The sequence below is a fragment of the Gymnoscopelus microlampas genome, assembly GCF_963454915.1.
Source record: "Gymnoscopelus microlampas genome assembly, chromosome: 2".
NCBI classification, from domain to species: domain Eukaryota; kingdom Metazoa; phylum Chordata; class Actinopteri; order Myctophiformes; family Myctophidae; genus Gymnoscopelus; species Gymnoscopelus microlampas.
This window is the reverse complement of record NC_139939.1, coordinates 50,717,198-50,744,302: the sequence shown is the minus strand read 5'-3', so window position 1 is coordinate 50,744,302 and position 27,105 is coordinate 50,717,198. Positions and strand designations below refer to the sequence as shown.

Below are 27,105 nucleotides of genomic sequence, written 5' to 3'. Positions count from 1 at the left end.
GTGGATGATATTTTTGTTCAATACTACTACTACTGATACAACAAAAATATCACCCGCTTTAAAATCTTTAGCTAAATCATTTCAAGTTTGTCAATATAGTGTTTATACTTTAGTTCTATTCAACTGAATCTGTCTTGTTGTTTGAATCAATCATTTGATTAGGAACATCAGAGAATAAAACTGCGTCATTGTTTCCGTTTCCGTGTCCCGTGCCAAAAAGGACAGATCTACAAGCTGACAACGCACGGCGATTCGACGCGTTGTAAGCTTGTAGATCTGTCCTTTTTTGGCACGGGACACTCTCGCGAGATGTTGTGTCTAAATGAGAGAGTGAGGCGGTAGATTATCTCTGAGCAGCAGAGCAGCCAGACAGACAGCAGCCAACATCAGGCGCTGGAGCTGGAGATGCTAAGGTTAGCCGGGGCGAGTTAGCAAGGTTTTTCTTTTCTTTTTATTTGTTTTACATCGGAGTGGTCATTTGGGAACTCACTATTCGTCCTCGTCACGGTAATAACTTAATAACAATAACAATGGGAACCGTAGGGACGATAATGCCCGCGCCCCACACACAGTCGGCTGTGTTGTTTACATAGGGGCTCAGATTGATCTCGTGCGTGGTTCCGATCGTTTCGTCCTAAAATCGCCGTCACCGCGAACACACACACACCAGACACCCACCCATCCCACCACCCCCGTCTCGTCTGAACGATGTGCGGGGAGGCTGGGCCGGGCAGTGAGGTGAACGACGACCACCAGAACCACCAGAGAGGCTCCTCCAAAGAGGAATGGACGCTGCTGTTCTGGACGTCCGTGGCGGTGATCGTGCCGGTGGTCATCACGCTGTGGTGCAGCGCCCAGCGCTCCAAGAGGAAGACGCACATGAGGGACTTCTTCCGCAAGAGCAAGCACGGCTGGCACGTCACCGACCTGTTCAACAAGCCCACGTACTGCTGCGTGTGCTCCCAGCACATCATGCAGGTACTAGGGCTGTCACCATCAGGGCCGTGCTTTGCTGTAGGCAAGGTTCGGGGGCCTCAAACAGTCAGGGGGGGTCTTTCTGCTAAATGTCATAATCAGGCATGCGATGCTCATTTGGTATGTTCTTGCACTCTATTTCAATGACGTGACTCGCACGTCCCTTAACACCTACACTGCAAGTCACAATGGACAATTGATATGCATCTAGGCTTATTCCTCTGTTAATTCGCTAGGTGTGAGTCGGAAGCCTTTGAAAACTTTGTTGAGGTGCGAATTTAAAGTAGTTTTAAATCTATGCGTGTGCCTGCGTGTGCTTCTGGTCAAATAAGTTCCGGCACGGCGTGCAAGGCCGTCCAGTGAGCATTGCACCCCTGGTCATAATCGGTGACTCACGATTATGACATTTTACATGACGATTAATTATATCACAGAAATAATTGCGAACAACGATTTAATTGTGTTTTTGACGTTGAACACTGGAAACTACATTTCTGTTTTCATGTTCTGGCTTTGAAGTTGCACAGGGCAGAAATGAGAAATAACCTAAATATACAACCAAATTAGGGGTGTGCCGATACACTAATTTCACCAAACGATACGATATTTGGCTCACAACTTAGATACGATTTCGATACGATACGCACTTCTTTATTATGAAAATATATGGGGGAGAAAAAAAGCAAATGCAAACAAATAATTCTGTTTTTGCATTATTCAGACGTATGCAAACTTGTAGCAAGCTACAATAGCCGTTTTGAATCCAAATAGGGCAATAGTGTGACACCTGACACGAAAAAAAAACAACATGTTGTCACCCTTTTCACCCTTTTCGGGGCTGTTTGCATGCCTGATTATTATTATTCAGTAAAAATAAATAAATACTTATACTAAAAATCATTAATAGTGGACATAACCGATCTACAAGCTCACTTTAGTGTGTTGATCTGCTATTTCCACTATTTTCGGAAATATATGAAACGACATGATCTCAAATAATTGCGATTAGGCGATGATGTAATAACTGTGACAGGCACATCATGCAGGGCGCCTTCTGCGACTGCTGCGGGCTGTGCGCCGACGAGCAGTGTCTGCGGCGGGCCGACCGCAGCCTTCCCTGCAAGGAGATCATGATGGCCCCGACCGGCGAGCACGGCACCATGGAGCACCGCTGGGCCCGGGGAAACGTGCCCCTCGCCAGCTACTGTGCGGTGTGTAAGCAACAGTGCGGGACCCAGCCCAAGTTGTGCGACTTCAGGTAATAATGCACAGTAAAATCCTAAATGTTAATGCTGCAATCTGTTACTTATGTCTTGCCCCGGGATCCGATTCCGGGGTTTCCCTTGGAGAATCCCTACTTGGCCAATAGGGGATATATTGCGCATATGAGCTACAGACAGTACTGCTCGTCAACTAGTAGTTGTCCTACCATGACACCAGGTTCTACATTTCTCAATGGAAGAGTAGGGAATCCACCTCCAGCCACTGCAGATGTGTTAGTACAGTGGTTCTCAAACTTTTTCATGTCAAGGACCCCCAAATTGACACTTATTACCCCGCGGACCCCCATTTGAAAAGATAAGCCAGGGACCCCAATAAGAGAAGGTTTTTACGGCTCTCTAGCAGTGATTCTCAACCATTTTAATTTCAAGGACGCCCAGTTTATCATGCATTAGGCTACGGACCCCCATTTAAAGGCATTTTTACCTCTGGGACCCCAATTTATATTGTAAAATCAATGTTAATTTAACTCAGAGAGTGTACAAATGGAACCAAATGGACCCTAACGGGTCCATTTGGTTCCATTTGATTTACAGACCCATAAGGGTCCATTTGGTTCCTGTCCATCATTTAGCTGGGGACCCCCTGGAACCCCCTCAAGTACCCCTTGGGGTCCCCGGACCCCACTTTGAGAACCAATGTGTTAGTAGTTATAGTGTAATAACATACTCTACTGTACATGATGATTGATGAAAATGACTGATGGATTGCAGCTTTAATTGAGCTCTTAGTTAAATGGATGAGCTGTTGCTAACTGCCTACTATGATGGCTCGTTTGAAAGTAGTTTGTTTTATTTAGGTCAGTACTGTATGTGTAACACTGTTGTGTCCCCCTCTCTCCCCTCACAGGTGTGTGTGGTGTCAGACCACGGTGCACGACGACTGCATGGACAACCTGGCACCCGAGGCCTGTGACCTGGGCGAATTCCGAAGCCTCATCATCCCCCCGTTCTACCTGCACCAAGTCAACAAGCTCCGCCGTAGACAACCTGATGAATACAGCAAGGTCTGAAGTTATAAATGGCACCTTTAACCCTTTGAGACCGGGAACGCATCTGTGTCATTTTAAGATTTCTTTGCCTATTATATATAAAAATAGCAGATATACACCGCGCTATGAGCTTATAGATCTGCTATTTTTTTTAAAAATCGTGAAAATGTGTGCAAATCTTTAGTTTGAATATATATATATATATATGCTTTTTTTAAAGTGAAAGGTTTTAACTCAAATCTTTGCTTCTGGGGATTTTACAAATGTCTTCAAAATCCTAGCAGGTTTTTTTCCTAAAGTTTTTTTTTTCTTTTTGTTCTTTTTTAATTATGTTGCTATATTATCAATGGTTTTCTAACTTTTTTTCTTGCCAAAATAATATGTATTTGTCTAATATGTAATAATAATATTTTGTTCCAGGGACCACCAGAAGCAAAGATTTGAGTTAAAAATGCATATAAAAGATTTGCACACATTTTCACGATTTTTCTAAAAAATAGCCAAAGAAATCTTAAAATGCGTTCCTTCCCGGCCTCAAAGGGTTAAGGCTGTGGATAGCACTTGCTCACATATTATAGATGTTTCATGCAATGCTGGTATTAAGTGTGTGTATGTGTGTGTTTGTGTGTTGCTGTAGCTGGCCTCTGCCTGTGGTAGTGGCTGGACTCCAGTGCTAGTCTTGGCTAACACTCGAAGCGGTAACAACATGGGGGAGGTGTTGCTGGGAGAGTTCCGTACAGTCCTTAACCCTGTTCAGGTCAGTATCCCTGCTGCGCAAGTCCGCTTATGTCAAAGCTATGCTCCCTGGGTCACAAAGAAATGTTCCCATACAAGAAAAAGGAAGGAACTAAGGTTAGTTAGAAGTAACTTGGTGGTTACCAAGCATAAACTTATGTCGTAATTGTACAAAATTATCAAAAAGAATCCAAAAACTACAAGCCTGTCTACTGCCTACAAATCACAGACTATCAAATATAACAAAGTATCATAAAACATAGAGCCACCTCTCTGACAGCAGTGTTAATTTTGACAGCAAATTCTGATTTAGTCTTAGTCTTTTGAATAACACACCATTTTGTTTTAGTCCTATTTTAGTCTTCTGAAATGGTTTAGTCTAGTCTTAGTCGACTAAATATCAAAACCTTAGGCTTTTAGTCTTTTAGTCTTAGTTGAGAAAATTAGCACTGTCTGACAGAATGCCCTGGAGTACAGTTCTTATATAAAGTGATTTAAAAAATAATCTTGAATGAAAAATGTCTTCATAAACCAGGGGGCATGGTTTATGAAACATTTCTTCATAAACCAGGAGGCATGGTTTATGAAACATTTCTTCATAAACCAGGGGGGGGACCACAAGGTCTATCATCATACATTCACTTCCTCACAATATACAGTCTTTACAAGGGAAACCACTGTGTGAGTGATGATGATGCTTGATTTTCCTGACCTCTTAATATTGATGTATGTTATCATTTTGATTCCCTTACACTGCACAAACCATGTCCCTTTTGCTGTACAGCATTTTTTACATAGTTTTTCTCCTCTCCTCTCCAGGTGTTCGATCTGGCCGAGCTAGCTCCATCCAAGGCCCTCCAGCTGTGCACCTTGCTTCCCCCTGGCAGTGTTCGGGTGCTTGTATGTGGAGGGGATGGCACTGTGGGCTGGGTGCTGGATGCCATTGACACCATGAAGCTTAAGGTGAGATATGTCGCTTACAGAATGAGTGCAAATGTTGTATTGCTTTTTTCCAGTCATCGTCTGTCATTAGCAAAGGTCGTGTTGAGCCAGCAACTGCCGGCATTGTTTTTGATGACAAAGGCCAGAATATCATTTAATCCGGACATCTGACAGTAATTTACTGTATCATTATTATCGCAGCAAATCGGACACAAATCAAATTGTCTGTTCCTCCTCTCTGTCATCAATAACTACCAAAATAATCCAATCACTTGTCAACAGTGCTGTTAACTAGTTCAATGAGTGAATTTCAGCGAGCATGACGGATAAGATAGTGTAGCTAAAAACAGAAAGATAACTATGGTTCTAACTGTTTGTCCATTTTAAGAAATCAATCATTATCAATCATCTAATAAGACAAATCAAATAAATATACAAAACAAAATGGTCTAATAGCATTTAGTCACCTTATGTAGCCCTGTTTGTCCTGTAAGACCTCTGCTGTGCAGTGGTCATCTGCGTGATTTGTGATGATTTCTCAGATTTGAATTCATCATCAATGCTTGTTAAGTCCCGCAGTTAAGCATGCCGGCATGTTAACCCATTCACTCCGGGAACGCATCTGTGTCACTTAAGATTTCTTTGGCTATTCAAAAATAGCAGATATACAAGCTCATTGCGCTATGAGCTATCATTTTTGGGTGGTCCTTGACATGAAAAAAGTTTGAGAACCACTGATATTATAGCAACATAATTCTTTAAAAAAAACAGTTTTGACATTGTAGAATCCCCAGAAGCAAAGATATATAGATTTGCACAAATTTTCAAAAGCAATAGCAGATCTACAAGCTCGTAGCATGGCACTCGGTGCCGCGCTATGAGCATGTAGGTCTGCTTTTTTTTTTTGAGTAGCCCAATGTATAAAATAATGGTTATAGCTAAAAAAATCTAAATTGACACAGTACAATATACGTTCCCGGATTGAATGGGTTAAAATTCTAGCATGACCTCTGCATACGTTATAACACGCCTTGCCCTCTTTACTGCTGCTCTTATATTTTCAATTTCCTATTTTGTTAGGGCCACGACCAGTTTATTCCTAGGGTGACGATTTTGCCCCTGGGGACAGGAAATGATCTGTCTAATACGCTGGGCTGGGGGTCTGGATACGCTGGGGAGATCCCTGTTGAACAGGTGCTCCGTAACGTCCTGGATGCAGAGGTGGTTAAAATGGACAGGTGAGACAATGATACTAGGCACAACTTTCACTCAGACTAATGGTCGCCTTTGTTTTCATGTTACTACTGTATATGTGGCATTACTGTTAAAAACTTTGACCCTGGCCTCCCAGTTCTGGGCATGTTGTTATAGCTGGAAGAAAGGGAACTTGTAGATCTGCTATTTTTGAAATAATTTTGAAAATGTTTGTGTTTGAAGTTGTTAATTGTTGATGTTTTCAGGTGGAAAGTACAGATAGCTTCAAAAGGCCTCTACTTTCGTAAACCAAAGGTGAGGTGCAGTCCTGTCCAGTATTCATTTTGGACTTTTGTATTGAATACATTTATAAACTCTTTATTCAAGTGTTGAATTTTGGGCTTCATTATAGCAATCAACATATTGCAGAAGTAGTAGTGTATGTAAGAGACTCTTTACCTACAATCACAGAATGACACTGACTGATTGACTATACAAAGATACAGATGGCATATGCTCTCTCCAGGTTCTGTCTATGAATAACTACTTCTCGATGGGGCCAGATGCTCTGATGGCACTGAACTTTCACACGCACCGAGAAAAGACACCCTCCTTCTTCTCTAGTCGCATCATCAATAAGGTGAGAAAGGGAGACATTTCCATATGAAATATTCAAATATTCAATTTGAATATTAAAATGTTAATGTAAATTCAAGGACACAGACCATGGCAGTGTTTTGCAAATAGTGATAAGACAAACATAGATATATTGTAAACAAAGCTACATTGTTTCAAAGACTGGAAACATTGTAAACAAAAGAGTATACACCGTATTAATGTATTTTCCACTGTGTTCCCAGGCTGTGTATTTCCTTTACGGCACCAAAGATTGTTTAGTGCAGGAATGCAAGGATCTGGATAAGAGGATTGAGGTATAGTAACTAAGTTACAAAATTACTATGATCAATATCCCTTTGTTTCTGTGCTTTGACCTCTGTGACTTGCAAGCAGCAGACCTTTCTCTCCATTTCTGTTGTATTCTGGGTTGAGAAGAATCTATGAAGTCTATGAATTCTACCAAGTATTATATTTCTGATTCTCGTGCACTACCCCCATTTACTGACATACATAAAAAAAATCACACCCAGTGTGAAGTGGGCGGTGTGTGGTCATCACATGACTCACTTAAAAAAAAATAAGTGCATAGTCCTATTTATAGGGCTATGCACATGTGTCATGTGTTTCGCTAGCCAATCACAGTCCTGAATAGAGTCAGCCAATAGAGTCAGCCAATCACATTGCAGCTAGTGGTCATCACAGTGATGGAAGCTCACTTAAAGAAAAGTATAGATTTGCATTGAATGTGTAGGGGTTAGGGGTGTACAATGGTGGCCAATCACAGTGCAGGGTTAGGGGGTACAATGGTGGCCAATCACAGTGCAGCGAATGTCGATGTCCAAACCTCACATATAGGGGCGGTTACACCGCCCGAAAATAAGGATTTAGCATGAAAGCAAATATCTCACAAGGGAAAGCAATGTCCTACAGGCCTTGAAAGTAATTACACCAACATTTCACTGCACATACATGTGGTTGTCTACTCCCTCCCCAGGCCAACAGAGGGCAGCGATGGGGACCAAGTACATTGGGAGAACATTTTAATAGATTAAAGCTATGATGAACCCAGGACTTATTTTAATGAATCCAGCGTAGCGATAGTTCAGGTAGGCACGGAAGGCAGGAGAAGGTGTACACTGTTAGCCTCACTCTCCCCCGGACCCCCCAATCATTCATTCATTCATTCATTCAGCGTTCATCTCACTCAGCTCCCTTCATTCCCATTTGCTAACAAGCTTACACATACGCCCTCAATCTAATGGTTCACTTGTCTTAGGCGGTCTATTTAAGCAGATCACTGTTCACACTTCATGCTCAGTGGTGGAAAAAGTACTAAAATTCTTTACTTAAGTAAAAGTACCAATACTGCAATATAAAAATACTCTGTTACAAGTGAAAGTCCAGAATTCAAAATGTACTTGATTAAAAGTAGAATGGTATTGGCATCAAAATATACTTAAAGTACCAAAAGTAAAAGTACTAAAATGTTTGAAAATAGCAGATCTACAAGCTCACAACGCGTTGTGAGCTTGTAGATCGGCTATTTTCAAATAGCCTATGTATAAAATAGAGCTAAAGTGGTTCATGTATGTTTCATAATATCATAATTTATGTCTGAAAAGTAACTAGTAACTAAAGATTTCAAATAATTGTAGTGGAGTAAAAGTACAATATTTGCCTCTGAGATGTAGTGGAGTAGAAGTAAAAGTACTGAAAATTGGAAATACTCCAGTGAAGTACAAATTCCTCAAAAGTGTACAGTACTTGAGTAAATGTACTTAGTTACTTTAAACCACTGTGTTCAGCATTGGGCACAGCTCCGATCCTGCTGCTGTTTGTTTTCAAATTCCCTCCACCTCCCATCTGTATAATTTTGAAGCTTGTATTTAATTTTGTAATTTCGTATGTGATTTCTCACAGTTGGAGCTGGACGGGGAGAGAGTGGCACTGCCCAGTCTGGAGGGCATCATTGTCTGTAACATAGGTTACTGGGGAGGGGGCTGCAGACTGTGGGAAGGCATGGGAGATGAGCCTTGCCCCCCAACACGGTAATACCTGCACTTACCTACAAGAGAATTACATGCACCTTGTATGAGCCATGTCTGGACAATAAAGACCATAGTTAAAGAGGAAATCATAATACTTTTTTGTACTTAATAATGAGGATGTGGTTGATGTTTTAGTAATTATAGCTCAGTCCTGTTTTTAGCTCTGGAATTTCAGGCAGATACCGTAGTATACCGGTGGGTTCTGAACAGAGAACACACCCATTTCAGATTCAGAGATTCATGCAAAGATGTGGCGACTTGGACATGCAACTATAGCTGTGTAGTCTGTACTGTAGGTCAGTGCTTCTCAAAGTGTGGTCCGGCGAGTCCTTGAGGGTGTTCCAGGGGGTCCCTACCAAAATATGTTGATATAGCATCAAAATCTGTTGAACCTCTTTAACCCCTTTTACATAGGCTATTAGAAAATAGCTACGACCTGCTATATCCTTTTTTTAATCTTGAAGAAAATGTGATTTATTACAAATCTTATATGGAGGTCCTTGGCACATCAGATCTGCGGCCAAATACATATTCATTTGGGGGTCCTTGACATGAAATAGTTTGAGAAGAACCTGAACCACTGCTGTAGTTTGTTGTTTATGTATCTCACCATCTTTCCTGGTTCCTCACACTTTTCCTCTTGTGTAAATCCCTGGCTCCCCAGGCTGGATGATGGTCTGCTGGAGGTGGTGGGGGTGTTTGGTTCCTTCCACTGTGCTCAGATCCAGGTCAAGCTTGCCAACCCTGTACGGCTGGGGCAGGCTCACACTGTCAGGGTGAGGTGACAACACACACACGCACGCGCACGCAAGCATGTACATACTCGCCTCACCACACAACACATCAGGGGCGTCACAGCCATTCACTGTGCGTACGACGCGACACCCTCACTCTCACAGATCCGTGATTTCATACCCCCCACTGTTTGAAAAAATAAAAAAAGAAGAATTAAATAACCTAACTCTAACCCTAAAACCGAAATAAAGTAACCAAAACACGAAAAAAAAACTAACAAAATCCGCCCAAAAAACGCAACCTTTTGAAAATACAGAATTTGTTTACATTTGACAGTTGCAAATGTTTTTCATGCTTTTTCAAAAATAGCAGATCTACAAGCTCATAGCGCGGCACTCGGTGCCGCGCTATGAGCTTGTAGATCTGCTATTTTTGAATAGCCAAAGTGTAAAGTAAGGGGTATAGTCCACCGAAAGTCCATCCCCCCCACCTTCTGAGAGCCCGTGACGTCACTGTAACACATCCTGTTTGTGTTTTATGCCACAGTATACTGTGGGAGTGCTAGTATGATCAAGTATGTATTGCTAATTCCCTCACTTTCCTCAGCATACATTTTACAAGGAATTCCTTGTGACGGAATGTTTCCCTCTGGCTGTTTTTCCTCCTGCAGTTGGTTCTGAAGAGTTCCAGAATGCCCATGCAGGTGGATGGTGAGCCATGGGCCCAGGGCCCCTGCACCATCACCATCACTCACAAGACCCAGGTCCTCATGCTGTACCACAGCGCGGAGCAGACGGACGACGACGACGAATCCAGCGCCTCGGAGGGCGAAAGTGTCACCCCCCATGACTCGCCCAGCCAGCCGGGGGTCCCCGTTTACGCCCGCGCATAACCCACGCCCCAACATCTGGTGATCTGAAGCTCCCGCTGTATTGCTTTATTATTTTGCCTTAGTTTAGCCCATTTTCCAACTCAACCCCTATGTTTTATATTCTTTGTTTGTCCCTTGTTATTATTTGTATTAATTTAAAGGATCTCAAGTTTGCACCAGGGTTATTATAGTTGACTAAAACTAACAAAATAATGACAACTAGAATTGGAAAAACCTTTTTAGTTACCAAACAAACTATATTGTGTGTTTACAAAACTAACTAAAATCATAGAGAAAATGTCCATATAGTTTTAGTCTTTGTCAGAAATCTTTAAAAGAAATAGCAGATCTACAAGCTCAAAACGTATTGCATCTGCTATTTTTAAAAATGTTCTGACCTTGTTGAGTATTGCCCCTGACTAATACATATTTCAATAAAACTAACACTGAAACTAATAAAAACTAAATTAAAACTAAGCCTTTTTTAAAAATATTACAAAACAAAACCAGCAAATCCGCTTGAAAGATTTATCAAAACTAAACTGAAATTGAAAGCGAAAAGTCAAAACAAAATAAAAATGTAAACTAACTAGAAAAATTCAAAACTATAATAACTTTGGTTCTGACATATCCTTTTAAAGGATTCACTGACAGTTTTCTGACAGTTGGTTCCAGGGATTAGTTCGGTATTGGGCCTGAGTGTATATTCTTTGTATACCGGTATACCTTCACTCGCACATAATTATGTTATAACCCAGAGCTCTTTCAATTACCTTGTCACGGGTGGTAAAAGTCAGGAGAAGAATGTTTTGTGCGAAGTTTCTTTTTGCACCGATACCTTCTGCCATAGTCCAAGTAGTCCCTAGCAGAAAATACCGCCTTTGCAGACAGAAAGCCCAGTGCTGCACAGCAGTGACCAGAGGCTCATATTTCACAACATTTTCAGACTGTTAACACCTGATTTATCCTTAGTTGCGCATTGTGTCGCACACTTAAAAAAGCAGATCTACAAGTTCTACCACCGTCGCTAAGTATATCAGGCCTTACGGTGTTGGATTGCTACACCAGGCTTGTGTCACTGTCTCTGTGAACTTCTGGGCAAAGCTATTCTCGATTCTTGACTAGGACAAAAACAGAAGACTATCATCCTCTAGAACCTTGGTGGAGGGGGGGGGGTGCATATACAGTAAATGAAAAAGAAAAACAGACATTCTAAGTAATAGAATGGGTAACGTTAGGCTCTGGATAGGTGTTAGGTTTAGTTAATGGTGATATTGTCTTGTTTTGCTTCAGGGGAACAGCACTCTGGCTCTGAAATGGGTGATATATGTAGGCCAAAATCTCGGACTCAGGAGAGGCTCCGACACTTTAACTGACAATGAAAGAGAATATATTTTTATGTTGTCTTATCACTGGAGATTTTAACTGATTTAGCTTACTTTCACAATGCACTGTAACAAGAGAAGATGCAGGCCAAATTACTATGCTGTGTCAGACCAGCACTGGTTACATATAGTCCTAAAACATGTCTACGGTTACAGTATATTCCAGAAGGACCCTTTGCCAACCATAGTGTGTAATATATATTTTGCTGCTAATGAGCTGCCATGCGTGAAATCTTATCCACTCCATTTCATTTCTCTCCCTGTTTACGTTTGTGTTGCACTGTTGTGGCGCTTGCACTGCATAGAAAACGGTTTATAATCGTTAAAATTGTCAAGACTAGACCACCTAAAACAACTATAACTGCTATAAGTTAGTGTTCGTGAAATTTTGTTACTAATGTGTTCTTATTTAATGTTTGTCAAGTATCCTGTATTTTAAGCCCCCCCGCCCCATATGTTCCTTGTTCATGCAGTTGGCAACATTAACCACAGGGTGGTTGTCCTAGAGTTAGTATTTTGTATGACAGTTCCTGAAAAGTCATTTCTTTTCTCTCATGGTTACATTGTTTTGTGACTATTGTTATTTTTACTGGTTACCTCAGATCTGCAATGTGTACACTTCAAATTATTGAATGTGTCACAGTTCAGAATTTGAGTAGCCTACCTGTTGAGAATGTAAATAATTTCAGAAATTACAGGTGGATGGATGTTTTCCTCTTTCTACCAAAATGGTTGCCTGGTGCTTACAGCCATAATAGAAACGTCTACAGAATGTTAATCGCTTTACTATGTAATCAAAGGCCACCGGCATAGAACTATTTTATGATACAGAATTAAATCAATCTCTAAGAATATGGCTGCACGTAAGGCTGAACAGGGATCCGTTATTGCCCGAATAATGCCTACGCTTGTGGAATTTGCAGCAATTCTGCAGGTAGTTTAGCCATGACGATTAACTTCTGTGATGATTAACTTGTGTTTGTGAATGTCTCGTTGCCAATCTGAACATTGACATGTCTGTTTACAACACTGTCATAGATACAGAGCAGTGCATACTGTACTGTATGTCATACTAAATTTATTGCTCAACGATTCCATTTATCTTATGGGACTTTCTTTCCATGTGGTTGAAAAAGTGATTGTTTGAGGTTTCTTCCCTTTACAAGGATAGGATTCAGGTGGCTTGCTGGTTATAAAGTCTTGGAATGTGTGTACAATCTTAGAAAGACGGCCACTGTGTAAAACTCAAATTAATCTGATGCTCTCCAATCTTATATTTCAATATTTAGTGTATACAGATTTCAGTCAGAGCTACAAGATATTAATACAATATATGAATACAAGTTACAATTACTGTAAGAGAAACTAGGAGATGAGTGTCTAAGAAACCATTGTGTCAGAACTTGTGACATGTTAAGTGGGAAGGAAGTCGAGTACATTTTGTTGAAGTCAATCAAAAATGAACTAGGACTGAGTAAACAAGCTTTTATTGAAAACAATCATTAAGTAATTGAAAAACAAGCTGATTTGGTAAATTTGCCAAAACAGGTCAAAAACTGACATCAGTTTAACCGAATGTATTGAAATGATCATTTGGATCTGAAGATGTGCCCATAAATATTTTCACATGTAACCAGTGTGTTTCTTTGCCTCTGAATTGAGAAATATCCCATGACAAAATACAGTTATGCACTATGGCAGTACTAACAATTTATGGAATGTATACATTAAGTATATTAACACATTAAATCATTTTTCATTTTAGACTTAAATGTGCACAATTTTATTTAATTGAAAAAATTAAATGTCATTAAATTCCACAAAAACAGGAAAACAAAGCAGACCATATATATTTTCACATCTACAGTAGTTTATTCAAAACCAAAGACATCCAAACAAACATGCATGTGGAACACTATGGGGATTTCCCACTCAGATTACAACCAGCAGAAGTATACACTACTGATGTACCGCATGTTACCTATATACTAGTACATATTGTGTATATACAAGTGGTTACAGAGACTATTGATTTCTATAGCAAAACATTGACATTCTACTTGTTATTTCATTATAGATTTATAATTATATTTCATTTACAATGAAATACATGGGATAAGTGATAAATGTAAACATCTTTTGCTTTTTGAAATCTTAAAATCTGAGGAGCACCCTTGTTTAGTCTGTACCAATATATAATGGAACTATGCTGTATGCAATGCCCACTGGGAAAATTCTTGATGAAATTACCCAGTCTGTAGTTTAAATCCTATAGTCAGATGTAGTTGGTTGTTATTTCAACCAATCTTTGCCCTTACTGCATTTATCTGCAGGTAACCACAGGTAAACAGTTAAGTCTAAAGAAACATCTTTAATAGAACTCTGCATTGACCAGCAACAGCTTTCACTTTATATGCCATTAGGCTTACTGTACACCAACATCAACTTGCCTGTCCTTTAGGATGGGCGGATTGACACCCAACTTCATGGATTGAACAGCTTAGTTTTTGCGAAATCTAGAGAAGATGAGCCATGGACATGGTATCACTGGCATCCTAAGACAAGCCCATTCATAACACACAGCAAAATCCAACTAAAGGCTGCAGCATACTTCTTGTGGAACAAAGTTTGACTTGATTGCGGAGAAGATTAACAAAGGCATTCCTTCTTTTTTTTGCACTTATTGCAGATTTTCTTACAAGCCGAACATCACCACAGATAATACCATCGTGAAAATTGTGAGTGATTGTGATTACCGTGATTTATTTTGTTTTATTTCCAGAATCAGATCCAGGTGGCAAAATCACTATTCCAGCACGGTATACAGAGGCAGGGTCTAAAGTTCAGCATCAAAGCAGAGCTGCATCGTGTATAAAACAATTTCTTCCACAGAGAACTTGTTGTGTTTCAAATGTTCTTATCAGTCAAGCCACATAGGACAAGACCGTAAACATTGAAAGGAGCATTGAAAGGAAAGTATAAGCCTATCTTAACATGTAAACTCCCAATACCCCATTCAAATTGCACATGGCAAACAAGTCATCAATTTAGCTTCCTTCATCATGATACATTTTGAGGCTTCAGGTTATCATTGGTATTGTGAAGTCGGTAAACACAAACACATATTGCACGTTGCATGTAGGCTACTGTACAATAAGTGTTTAGTCTATAGCTTTATTTGGTCCAGAGACAAACACCACCATCTGCTGCCATGGAGTACATGCATTTAGCCTTTGAACGACGTGGCAACTGCAGAAAGCAACTACCACTAGATGAACACCTCTATCCTTCAAAAAGAGAGCATGTCATGAGATAACGTGAATCATATTAATGAATAGGGAGTGACTTACACTTGCTATATTTACTGGTCACAAACACATTTTTATTTTATAAATACTGGTCAATAGTCACTATCAAATTCTTATTTAAGGACAGCTAGTTCATATCAGTGTGGCATGCAGTATGATCACACTTGCTTTTGTTGAAGTCATCTTGACTCAAGACCAATAAGCAAATACAATGATTCCTATATTATGGCAAAACTGAGATCTGAACAGCAACTGCAACATAGACTTATTGTAATTTTTAAGACATTGGTTTAACTTTATAGCATGCTGTATATCTGTCTATTAGAACCGAAGTTCAGAGCACAACATATTGTATACGTAGTTTTAATATTATTAATAGATTATTTTGAATATTATTAAGTAGTTATGTTCAATTATACTGATTATCTTTGGTTGAGAGGAATGATAACGGTGAGTGTGTGTGTGGGGAGTGTATGTGTGTATATGGGGATAAAAATTAGTTGTTGCTACTCATTTTGGTTCATCCGTTACTTTGGGCATGTACAATCACTCTATCTCACTGCGGCTTGCACAAAGTAACGGATGAACCACTGGAGAAGATCCAGAAGGCTGGGTACACCGTCTCAGTGAATGGGAACACAAATGTATGGAAGGGATACGCCCTGTCAGATACTACATTATAGAACGTGGCTGCCCCGTCCTCACAATCCAACAACACACCCACACGCTTGGGACTGGAATTTTCCAGCACTGTCTCGCTGCTAGCGTGCCAGGCAGACAGCTTGACATTAAACCACTCAACACACCACGAGTGACTGTTGCGACCCATTCTGCTGGAGGGCCTTTTACGACCAATGCTGTTGTAGGCTATCCCTATGCCAATTAAGTTGTTGCTACTCATTTTGACCTCCCAGTAGTGACGTCCTCTAGCGAAACCCTTGGAAGCGAGCACCTGGGTGCAGACAGTGAAACGCGCAGGGCCGTCTGGGTAGGTCGCGGGCTCGTCGGACACCGTGGCCTTGGTCAATTCCTCGCTGAGGGCAATGCGCTTGTGGGCCGTCTTTGGGTCGAAGGTGAGCACTGTGCCGTCTATTTTGGGGAGACAAACGGAAGTTAACATTGAGGAACTGCACCTCCACATGATGATACTGATCTAAACATGCCCACAATCTTACATTGTAGAAGCTCGGTTCTTTTGGCAGCAGATGTAATGCTAGGAGGGATTCCCGAGGGTTCTAGATAAGAGGATAAAACAATTAGAGAGGGAAAAGCAATATAGTTTATTTGATTGGGTTAGATCTTATTGTGACATTACTCAAAACCATCCACATTACAGACAATGGGTCAGTAATGGAGAGCACTGGAACTTTATTTAATTTCTCTATTTTTAAATGTGGACAGGTTCTTCTACCTGGCTTCTCTTTAGGTTCCTTCGCCTGGGGGTGGCCTCTGGGTGTCTCTTTAAATGACAAATCCAATAGGTTCTCCGTGGAATGGGCTGCATGCTTTCATATTTCTTGTACCGGCTTTTTGAGAACGGGGTGGCTCCAAAATCCAGGTTAAATGCAAGTGGTCCAATAGTACATACATTAATAGAGAAAAAACACAGAGGCCAGGCCAACCGGGAGCACACAGGAGATACAAACGTCTTAAAGGTGTATGGCGCTTCTAGGATCAGTGGGAATGTAGACTTTAAAAAAAGAAGAGATCCGAGCACTCAAAGAATGTGGAGGAGAGTAAGTAAACAAATTTGATTCTATAAAAATGCCAACATGTTTCGACAGGTTAAGGTCTTCTTAACTTCTACAGATTTTGTCCAAACATCACGCAAATCGGTACACAGTAACAGTATCTCTATAGTCATTAAACAAAACGTGTCTTTCAGATTTGTCATATTCCATCCTGATTGGCTAAGATTGGCTTCCTAAGTTTGCAGGAGTCCTCCGTTTTGAACAAAATGCCTAAAATCATGAACACAGCGTGTACATTCCCACTAGGCTGAGGAAGAAATGCCACTTGATTTTTTTCAAATCAGCCTCATGGCGGCGCTATAACAGGCCGATACGTTTTTTTTTACCTGTAACTGCACTGATCACTGAACTGCACCATGTTTCCCATTCTCTTTCTAATGGCCATCGACTGGGCGATGAGGAAGACGGCCGATAAACCAAGGGGCATCCAGTGGACTTTGTTCTCCCAACTTGAAGACCTAGACTTTGCCGATGACCTTGCTGTTCTCTCCAAATATATCCACCTGCAGGAGAAAACTGACAGACTTAACCAGTAAGGAAAAACTACAGGGTTTAACATCAATGGCTCCAAAACACAAGTGATTTGCATTAATGCCACTCCAGTCATTGTGAATGGGGAAACCCTTGACTTTGTTGAAGAGTCCACCTACCTGGGAAGTCTTGTCAGCAAGGACAACACAACAAAAAAGGACATCAGAGCAAGGCTAGGAAAGGCTCGCTGTGTTTTTGCAAGGCTCCATCCTATCTGGAAGTTGAAGCAGTACAGCCTAAGAACAAAGGTCTGACTGTACAACAGTATAACGTAAAATCAGTGCTGATGTATGGCTCGGAATGCTGCCGAGTGACAACATGTGATATGAAAAAGATCAATGCCTTCCACAATGGATGCCTCCGTAAAATCTACCGCATCTTCTGACCTGAGAAGATCTCAAATAAAGAGCTGCATAGGATGACCAGGTGCTCCAATGTTGTGTCAGAAATCAAACGCCGCCGTCTATGATGGCTGGGACATGTGCTCCGAATGGCCCAAGATCGAATCCCAAAGGTTGCACTGAGATGCACCCCAGCAGGGATGTCAAGGTTGACCCCAAATCACCTGGTGACGAACCGTGACAGCTGAGCTTAAGGAGATGAACTACGAGGCACAACATGCAGCACAAGACAGGTCCCGATGTAGGTCAATCATCGAAGCCTTATGTCCCACTTGGGACAAAGAAGCACTGATCTGTGTAAAACTTTGTATGCACACTCCCTAGAGGCCAAAGAAAAACCTTTGCCCTGCACTTTTCACATCTGCCTTTTATAGCGCCACCAGGAGGCCGACTTATCTAAAACAATTTATTTTATATTACTACCTCAGATTTTATTCAAATTTCACGCAAATCGGTACACATTTTGAATAAACGTTTTGAATAAAATGCTGCAAATCATGAACGTAGCGTCCGATTGCGGTGAAACTTTGCACGCACATTCGCGCTACATTGAGGAACAAATGCCACCCTTTAAACATTGCCCTATTATAGCGCCACCAGGAGGCCAATCTTTGCAAAACATTTTATTTTATATTACTCCCAAAAATGTTGTCCAAACATCACACAAATCGGTACACGGTAGCCCAGGTACAGACAGGCGTAATTTGGAGAGAAGCAGGAACCCATAGGAACAACAACACACTGTTAGTACATTTCGTCAGTAAACATGAAAACATTATTATGGATGATCCAGTTTGTAAGTTCAATAATAACATCAGTAGGTGGCAAACTATCTCTATCAGCAAGAAAAAACTTTAACGCATCCAACCCATCATTGTGATCGATATTAGTGTTCTCTACATCCATTGTGACCAAAAACTGGGATTGTACATTGGTGAGAAGAACCGATATCCTATTTAAAACATCAGTGGTATCTTCAATGAAAGAAAGAAGCTTCTGAACATATGGTTTGATATCAAAATCAATACATTTGGAGGCCGGTTCAGTTAACGTGCCAATACCACAAATAATAGGACAACCAGGTGGATTATCAAAGGGCTCTTTGTGTATTTCTGGGAGTAAATAGAAAGAAGCCAACATAGGATGTTCTACCACAAGAAACATGAACTAATTCTCAGAAATCCATTGAGCCTCCTTGGCTTTGACCACAAAATCATGGAACTGAATTTGCATAGCTGGTAATGGGTTAGTGGGTAGCTTAGTATAATGTTTGGAATTTAAATGTATTGTGAAATGTATTTCTCTTTAGACGGGATCACAGTGGCACCGCCTTTATCGGCAGGTCAAACAATAATTGTGTCATTTTTTGCAAATTCATCAAGCGCAAGGCGCCTGAAATAGGAGAGCCCACAAACAGTTTCTCAATCTCAAAGTCCACCTTTTTGGTGAATGCTAAAAGTGAGGGATTAGACACAATAGGGGCAAAACGAGATACAAAAGAGAAGTCAGGACCAGGAGCAGGAAACACATCAGATGGCATCTCAGACACAGTAGAATCAGAGTCTGTGGAGGAGGTCGGGAGCGAGTCGACTGGGTTGGGTCGATTATGTGTATGTCCTGATTGTCCTCCCTGATGGTGATAAAAAGTGTTTAAATGTAAATTCCGATAACAGAATAGATCGACTCTGGTATTAAACAAGGAGGTGTTGTGTGTAGGGGCAAAGGACATACCATGCCTCCGTCTGCGAGGCGGCCTCTGTTGTTTATGCCGGTGTTCGCTGGTTTCTTCTTCTTCTTTTTTAAAGTAACATTAATAGATTTCATTCATATAAAAGAAATAGAATTATGGAGACTGCTACTAATGTAGATGACGAGGTGTATGCCAGAAGGTCTGACACTGGTCTTTATACAGTAGCATGAGCCTGCCCGTAGTTTAAAGTGACAGAGTGGTCATACATATAGTATACACTATATATAAACTTGAGAAAGTTCACATGCTTAAACCCACTGTAAGGATGAGAGCCGGTGCCTCTCAGACAGGTACCACAGCAGCATCAAAAAGGAAACAGCTGAAGCACACGGATCATCTTAAAAACGTAATGGGTACAAAAAGGATTACTGATTTTTTTGCAATCTGGGAACCTATCATCAGAAAAAAGGGAAAACATTCGCCCGCTGTTTTTTCCCCTTTGAATTTTACTCTGGGGCCTGGGCCGTAGCGTGACGGTCCTAGGCTGTAATGCCAGCCTGGCAGCGTGTCGCGGGTTCGACTCCCGATGCCGACGACCTTTGCTGCGTGTCACCCCCCCATTTCCTGTCAGCCTACTTTCACTATCCCTCTCTAAATAAAGGCATAAAAAGGCCCCAAAAATATATATATATTAAAAAAAAAGGTAACAAAAAGGTAACATGTAAAACCTCTTCAGCACTTTTGTTTTAAGAATTTGATAAATTGGTTTGTTTTTAGTGGGAACATGTAAATGTAAATCCCGCCCACTACATTTGATTGGGTAAAGCGCGGCCTGCTTCCTGATCTAAGGCCCGCCCACTTGTAGGCCAATGTTCACACATTCTGAATGGCCCCTCCCGACAGATGCAGTAGCGCAGCTCGGAATCTGTTCTTGAGAGATGATTCTTTTTGTAGCTATTAAAAGGTTTTTAAGATGATCCGTATGCTCCAGCTTTTTTCCTTATGACAATGTGTGTATATATATACACACTTTCTTTGGGTCCTGTTTTCAGGAGGCATATCAAGGAAACATAAGCATGGTAAATGAAAGATTTTGTAAGAGTATTCATACCATCAGTTTTTTGGCTCTTCTCAGTTTGGTCCTTGTTTTGTTCTAAAAGGGCAAAGCAACAGTAACACAATTAGCATCAGTAAAAAAAAAATACAGTAGTTTGACTTTAAGAAGGCATCCCATTGATGCATTCTTAAAATCTTAAAACCAGTTCAAAGGGTACTCTCAAACAAAATAACAAATAACTCAGAATGCACCGTATTCTGACACTGTGAACTTGTAGATCTGCTATTTTTTATTAATTTATTAATTTTAATTTCTGAAAGTAGCCTATATACAGTGTATGTGTGATACAAACACCTAGACACACAGACACACACAGACACACACATACACATAGGCACACGCACACGCACACGCACACACAAGTTGGGATACCCGACTGAAACCCGGCGGTACTCGACAGGCTGGGTACGGGTCGGAAGCATTCATAATTGATGGTCGGGATTCGAATCGGTCATGTTGTTCATATTGTGTAAAAATAAATAAAGACGATAGGCTACTGTTGCACTGTTCGTCTGTGTCAGGCTACTTCAGTACTTCATGGTTTACGTGATAACACTCTGTGTTGTCCAGACAATGACGCAGCTGTGTTCACGGGAAGGGAATGCAACGTGACATGCTTTGATATGTGAACACACACAGCTGTAGTGGATGATAGGGGTTAACTCAATTTGTCTTCTTGGGGAACTTTAAAAAAAACTACCAAAAACAAACAACAGTCAACAGTTAAGTCCATATCATGATGAATAGCCTGCGTTGATTGATTGATTGAATACTTTTTTAGACAGAAATGTAAACAGCACGAGGTACAGTCAGACATTTGATCTAAAAGGATAACACAAAAATGTCCTGGGGACTTGTTACTTATTATACACAAAGTTGAAAAAGGGGGAAAAAAGACAAATCGGTAATCAGTAAGACAACTGAAATGTTATTATAATAACGGCATGTATAATCTGTAACAATCTACCCCAAATTATGCCTTTTCATGATCATTTTCAAGCCCACACAAGTTCAATCGGGGTAAACAGGCATGCTGTAACATTAACACGTTCGTGTCAGTGTTAAGTGTAACGAATTGTCTACAAAAATAAAATAATAATAATAATTGTGTCAGCTTAGGCTCGGATCAGATATATATATTAATAATTCATGATCCGGTTCGAGTCGGTCTCAGGCACTACACACACTCACACACACTCACGCGCACACACACACACACACACACACACACACACACACACACACACACACACACACACACACACACACACACACACACACACACACACACACACACACACACACACACACACACACACTAATGGAATTGGGGATATTAAAATGTATTGGAGTTGCATTCCATGTTTTCTATGGACATAGTAAGTAAGCAGCTTAATCAAATTATTCTCATCATCAGAATTAGATCCAAGTTTAGTCATTGACAGCATTTTCCTACTTGGTGGTTTCCTGGCCTGGCCAGCCCTGAGCGGCGCCCCTGGACTTGGGGACCTGAGGTGTCTTGGTTGTCCTTGGAGCAGTGGCACTTCTCCTGAAACCCAGCAGCAAACATTTAAGCATTCTTTCAAAGTTTTTTGTGTTATCCTTTTAGCCAGAAATGATAATACCAAATAGTGGCTGTGGAACTGTTCTTGCAGGTGAAAAGACTAAACCCAGGATGAGAAGCACTTGTTTCACCTGTTGAGTCGATTTAAAAGCATTGAAGCTAAATAAATTCAAGTATTTCTGCAATTTATTCCATGCCTAGGGTACAGAATACACAAAATCCCCTTTTCCAATTTCCATACAGGCATTTAGGACAGAAAACTGTGGTGGACTGTGGACTGCGGTTAAATGTCTATTTAATTATGATGCTTTATATACAGTATATCTTCATAATGCATTACAATGCTTGCATAATAGTTATGGGCTTAATAGAAAGTGTTACTCATAATTATTTTATCACCTCCAATCCATAAAACGTTTTTGTGATAACGTGGAATTGTACAAAATTAGCTGGCCTGTTAGTGTTTCTAATGCAACACAATATTTCTCTTAGAATTAGCATTTGGACAGAAACATGGCTATTGTTTGTGAACCTTTTTCTCCCCTTTTCTCTCATGGAGTTAGATGTTTTTAGATGCATGTTGAGCATTCTTTTCCTCACCTGTACTGTTTGTATTTATTTTGTTTTGTTCCACAATTTTCCACACTTACCTGGTTTTAGCATCTGCAGCCTGGCCTCAATGGGTTGTTTGAATATGTACAGCAGATGTTCCTTCAGCACAGCAGCGAAGGCCTGCGACCCCGTCACTGCCTTAGAGTCCAGGGTGATTCGAGGGGTGTGTGGGTGAAAGCTTACTACAGAGGGCAGGTCAACTGAGGCCTGTAGCATAAAAGGAAGAATATTAATTGTTTTATTTTGTTGTTGTTCTTTCTTTTAACCACATTAACCCTGGTGTTCCCAATTTGGGCATGTCATTTAGTGTCCGGGTAGCTCAGTCGGTAGAGCTCTCGCCTTCAGACCAAAAGGTCATGGGTTCGAATCCCGGGCACCGCCAACTCAGCGCATGAGTAGCACGACTTGGGTGCGGCAAGTCGTGCGGTAAGTACTGGGAGCTGAGGATAGGTGTGGCGCTCCACCTCAGCAATCCATCTCCCAGGGGTCTAGCGCATTGTAACAGGGACAGACTCCTGCGTGTTACTCGGCTGATACCGACAATAAGCCACCTCCCGACCTACTTTTATTATAGGCGAAAATTCTCAAAAGCAGCCTAGGCCTATGCGCTTAATTTATACATGCGTATGCCTGTCTCGTGTGGTGAAAATAGCTGATCTATAAGCTCACAACCTGTCACATGGCAACACGTACAAAGCTTTCAGGCTTAAGTGGCAGCAACTTTCAGTCTGAAGATGGGCATGGGCCCGAAACGTTACTCTGCTTAAATAAAAGATTCATCTATGTGAGCATATGCAGTGCTTAAATGTGTTGACTTTCGACCTTACTTGATAATTGTGTTTATTGCCTCCTGATTCTGAGTATTGCTTCATGCTAGTTCACTCTGATCACAGGTGCTCCTCATTTAATTAAGCTATGTATACCAGCTGTTACTGATTGTGTTTGGTTCAGTTCTAGTTTGACCTACAGTAGCTGGGAGTTTGTCCCTCTCTCTCTCTTCAGTTTTACAGTGTGCTACAGTCCCTTTTTATTCTTTGATGTGTGTGGATGCACAAAGGTATGTGTTTTCTAGACTACTAGACATTGCAGTTTGTTTGACACACCGTATGTGTAGTTTATAAGCTTTGTTGGTATGTTACCAGCAAAGTGTTTGTTGTACCACATCTTACAGTCCTTAGTCTCATATGTAGTAACCAGCATGCCAAATCCGTTAAAGGTTCTATGACATTCATTTTCACTTTTTTATTTTTTATCTTTGCAGGAGTGGGGTCTGCTTCCCCGTCATCTGACTTAGATGATGGGGCTCTGGCACCATCTGGGTCCTCCTCCATGTCCTCTTTAATGCAAGAAGTGATGCATCTGGCTATTACAAGCTCATTCTCTCTTTTGTTATCAGGCGCCTCAATTCCAGTTGTCGGGTTGCTAACTCTTGAGCTCTAAGGGCTTCCTCTTGCAACCTTTGACCCTCTTTGGATTGAGCTTGGAGTCGTTGACATTCAATGCCGGCATGTTGTTCCTCTTCATGTTGTCACTGCAACAGCTCGAGCTCCATCTGCTTAGCTCGCTCATCGGGCAGGGCTGCTTGTAGCGCTGAGAGTGTATTAGAAGGGAATCTGCCTACGGAGATTGATGTTAACCTAGAACTGGATCTGTGGGTTCCATACTTTGGATGGTACTCTAATCCGGCTCCCCAGTCCCAGTCTTTACGCCCACAGGGTCCACAGAGAGAAAGACACCCCCCAGCACACCTGGTCGACTATGAGGTTGCAAACTTTACAATCCCTTTGATCCTGAGCAACTTTCAACATATAATTTATTTCCGGGTTGCTTTTTAAAATTATTATAACTAATTTAATGTACCTGCAATTTCATTGTCACAAATGTCATCTCACCTGAAGGAAGGCCACGGTTTGGGACTGACCCAACAAGCCGTTGATGCCATCTTTGGCAGCACTCAGTTGCTCCACGTTCTGAGAAAACCTCTTGGTGAAGCGCTGGAGTGCTGTCTGAGCAGACTCCTGCTCACGATCCACGGCGTTCAGCGCTGTGCGAAACTCACTGTCCAACAGCTCTCGCATCTGCTGATACTCAGCCTCCAGAGCTCTCTCCCTGCTGGATGCTGAGTCCTAGTGACAGTGAGAGAAGATAGTTAAATATATATGCATTATAAATATATATGCATGCTCTTTTTATACACAGTTTATTCAAGAATGAAGAAATGCAAATGAGTAGGAATCATACATAAAAATGACTGATCGTTCAAAGGTTTTGGGCAATATTTTGAGTGTATTACTGAGCCTGTTGGTGTTATTATTTTAACTGAAAGTGTAAAAATGGACCCCTTCTTCTGGAAATATCAGGGGCTTTACCTTTATCTTGGTCTCCATGTCATTCATTTGAGATATCACTTTCTGGTTCTTCTCGATCTTGCCGTCCAGCAAAGACAACTTTTCTCTCAAGTCAGACTACAATAACAAATACAAAAGGTGTCATGTCATGGGTGTGTTTGCTGCCCACGTGACACAGGTGATTATTTTAAAACGCAAATGACACACAGTCACTCACACACACGCACACAGACACACACACACACACACACACACACACACACACACACACACACACACACACACACACACACACACACACACACACACACACACACACACACACACACACACACACACACACACACACACACGCACACACACACCTGTTTCAGTGCTCTCTGTTCATCAGGGGTGGAGAAAGTGCAACCTTTGTGAACTTGCTGGAGGCAGAAGCTACAGATGCATCGGCTGTGAGTGACACAGAAGAAGTCCATCATCTTGTGGTGTTCCTGGCAGATGCGCTCGGCCAGGTCACCCAGTGGTTCCGTAAGCTTGTGCGTGCGGAAAATGAGGTTCTCGTGGTGAGGCCTCAAGTGGACAGCACAGTAGGATGCCATGCAGGTAAGGCAGGTCTTGGATGCCTTGGCCTCCATACAGGTGTCACACAATATGGCGGCTGGCACCTGCTCTACTTTTTTTCCCTTTTCCTTCTCGGCTTTGACCGGCTCCGCTTCTTCGTACAGGTCTGGCTCCGAGTCCTCCGACTCGCTCTGGTTGGACTTCATTTTGAGGGCTTCGACCACCGTGCTGAGCAACTTGGGCTTTGTAGCAAAGTGGGTCCCGCACTGGGGGCAGATACAGCTGTCTCCAGAGGCGGTCAGAAACAGAAGGCAGTCTTGACAGAAGTTGTGTCCGCAGGGGATTGTGACCGGACAGTCAATTGGAGAAAGGCAGATGCTGCAGGTCAGCTCATCCTCCAGACCCATCAGGGACAGCTTATCATCCACGTCCATGTCAGCCATCATCATGGGAGCTCATGCACAGTAGCTACAGAGGAGCAGGGGTGGAAAGTTACTAATTACATTTAATCAGGTGCTGTACTTAATTACAATTTTGAGTATTTCAAATGTTCAATTCAATTTCTAGTCCACTACATCTCAGAGGCAAATATGGTACTTTTACTCCAATACAATTATTTGACAACATTAGTAACTATTTACTTTGTAGATTTGAATTATTATTACAAAACAAACATTAACCACTTCAGCCCTATTTAAACTTTGGCTATTTGAAAATAGCCAATCTACAGGCTCACAACGCGTCAAGTTGTGAGCTTGTAGATCTGCTATTTTCAAAGATGTTAATACTAAAAAAAATAATAATAATACATTTTAGGCCTATAATGATACCATGTGAAACGGGAAATTTTACATGAGTACTTACTTACTTTTGGTAGTTCAAGTAGATTTTGAAACCTATAATTTTAAATTCCGTAGCCTACTTTAACTTATATACCAGAGTATTTCTACATTACAGTATTGATACTTTTACTTAAGTAAAAAATGTTTTTCCACCACTCCAGAGGAGCTTAAATATACGTCACACGATGGGAAAGAGATTGAGAAACGAAACTTACAGAAACGAAACTAGCAGTAGCCTCTTTCCCAGCCTCACTCATCTGCAAAGAGCAGTACCAGTGACTCAGTGATAACTGCCTGGTGATAACTCTATGGCAATCTGGGAACCCATCGTCAAATAAAAAGGAAAAACATAAACTGTTCTTGAGAGATTAACTCTATGGTGCCAAGTTATTCTCATGGTCAAAAATGTTTAAGTAAATAAGGGTACCTTAGATTAGCCATAGTTGATGGGACTAAAAACGAAGGTAAATAAATATTGTCTACAGATAGGCTATAGGCTTTAAGTATAGCCGCCTATACTTAAATGTTATTTTAAAATGGTCAAGTATCCATGGTAGTAGTAGTAGCGACGCTTTCTAATAAGATTTTGTTGCAGAATGTATCCA

The 27,105-nt window shown here is 41.2% G+C and overlaps 2 protein-coding genes across 2 annotated transcripts; one reads left to right on the top strand and one right to left on the bottom strand.

Moving 5' to 3' along the window:
* The first annotated feature begins 350 nt into the window (after positions 1 to 350).
* On the top strand, positions 351 to 13,536 carry dgke (diacylglycerol kinase, epsilon). Its single transcript, XM_084045613.1, has 12 exons — positions 351 to 978; positions 2,022 to 2,233; positions 3,106 to 3,262; positions 3,885 to 4,004; positions 4,802 to 4,945; positions 6,005 to 6,162; positions 6,385 to 6,433; positions 6,645 to 6,758; positions 6,979 to 7,050; positions 8,657 to 8,784; positions 9,449 to 9,560; positions 10,190 to 13,536. The coding sequence occupies exons 1-12, from the start codon at positions 709 to 711 to the stop codon at positions 10,409 to 10,411; spliced, it is 1,758 nt and encodes a 585-aa protein (XP_083901739.1). The 5' UTR covers positions 351 to 708; the 3' UTR covers positions 10,412 to 13,536.
* A 2,103-nt stretch (positions 13,537 to 15,639) lies between these two features.
* Positions 15,640 to 26,729, bottom strand: LOC311065266 (E3 ubiquitin/ISG15 ligase TRIM25-like; the record flags this gene model as incomplete). Its single annotated transcript, XM_084085519.1, has 10 exons — positions 26,716 to 26,729; positions 25,463 to 26,126; positions 25,119 to 25,214; positions 24,642 to 24,875; positions 22,788 to 22,956; positions 22,030 to 22,122; positions 20,568 to 20,609; positions 17,161 to 17,337; positions 16,259 to 16,318; positions 15,640 to 16,172 (listed from the first exon to the last, which is right to left on the bottom strand). Exons 2-10 carry the CDS (start codon positions 26,105 to 26,107, stop codon positions 15,640 to 15,642), a joined length of 2,049 nt encoding a protein of 682 aa, XP_083941645.1. The 5' UTR covers positions 26,108 to 26,126; positions 26,716 to 26,729.
* Positions 26,730 to 27,105: the final 376 nt, after the last annotated feature.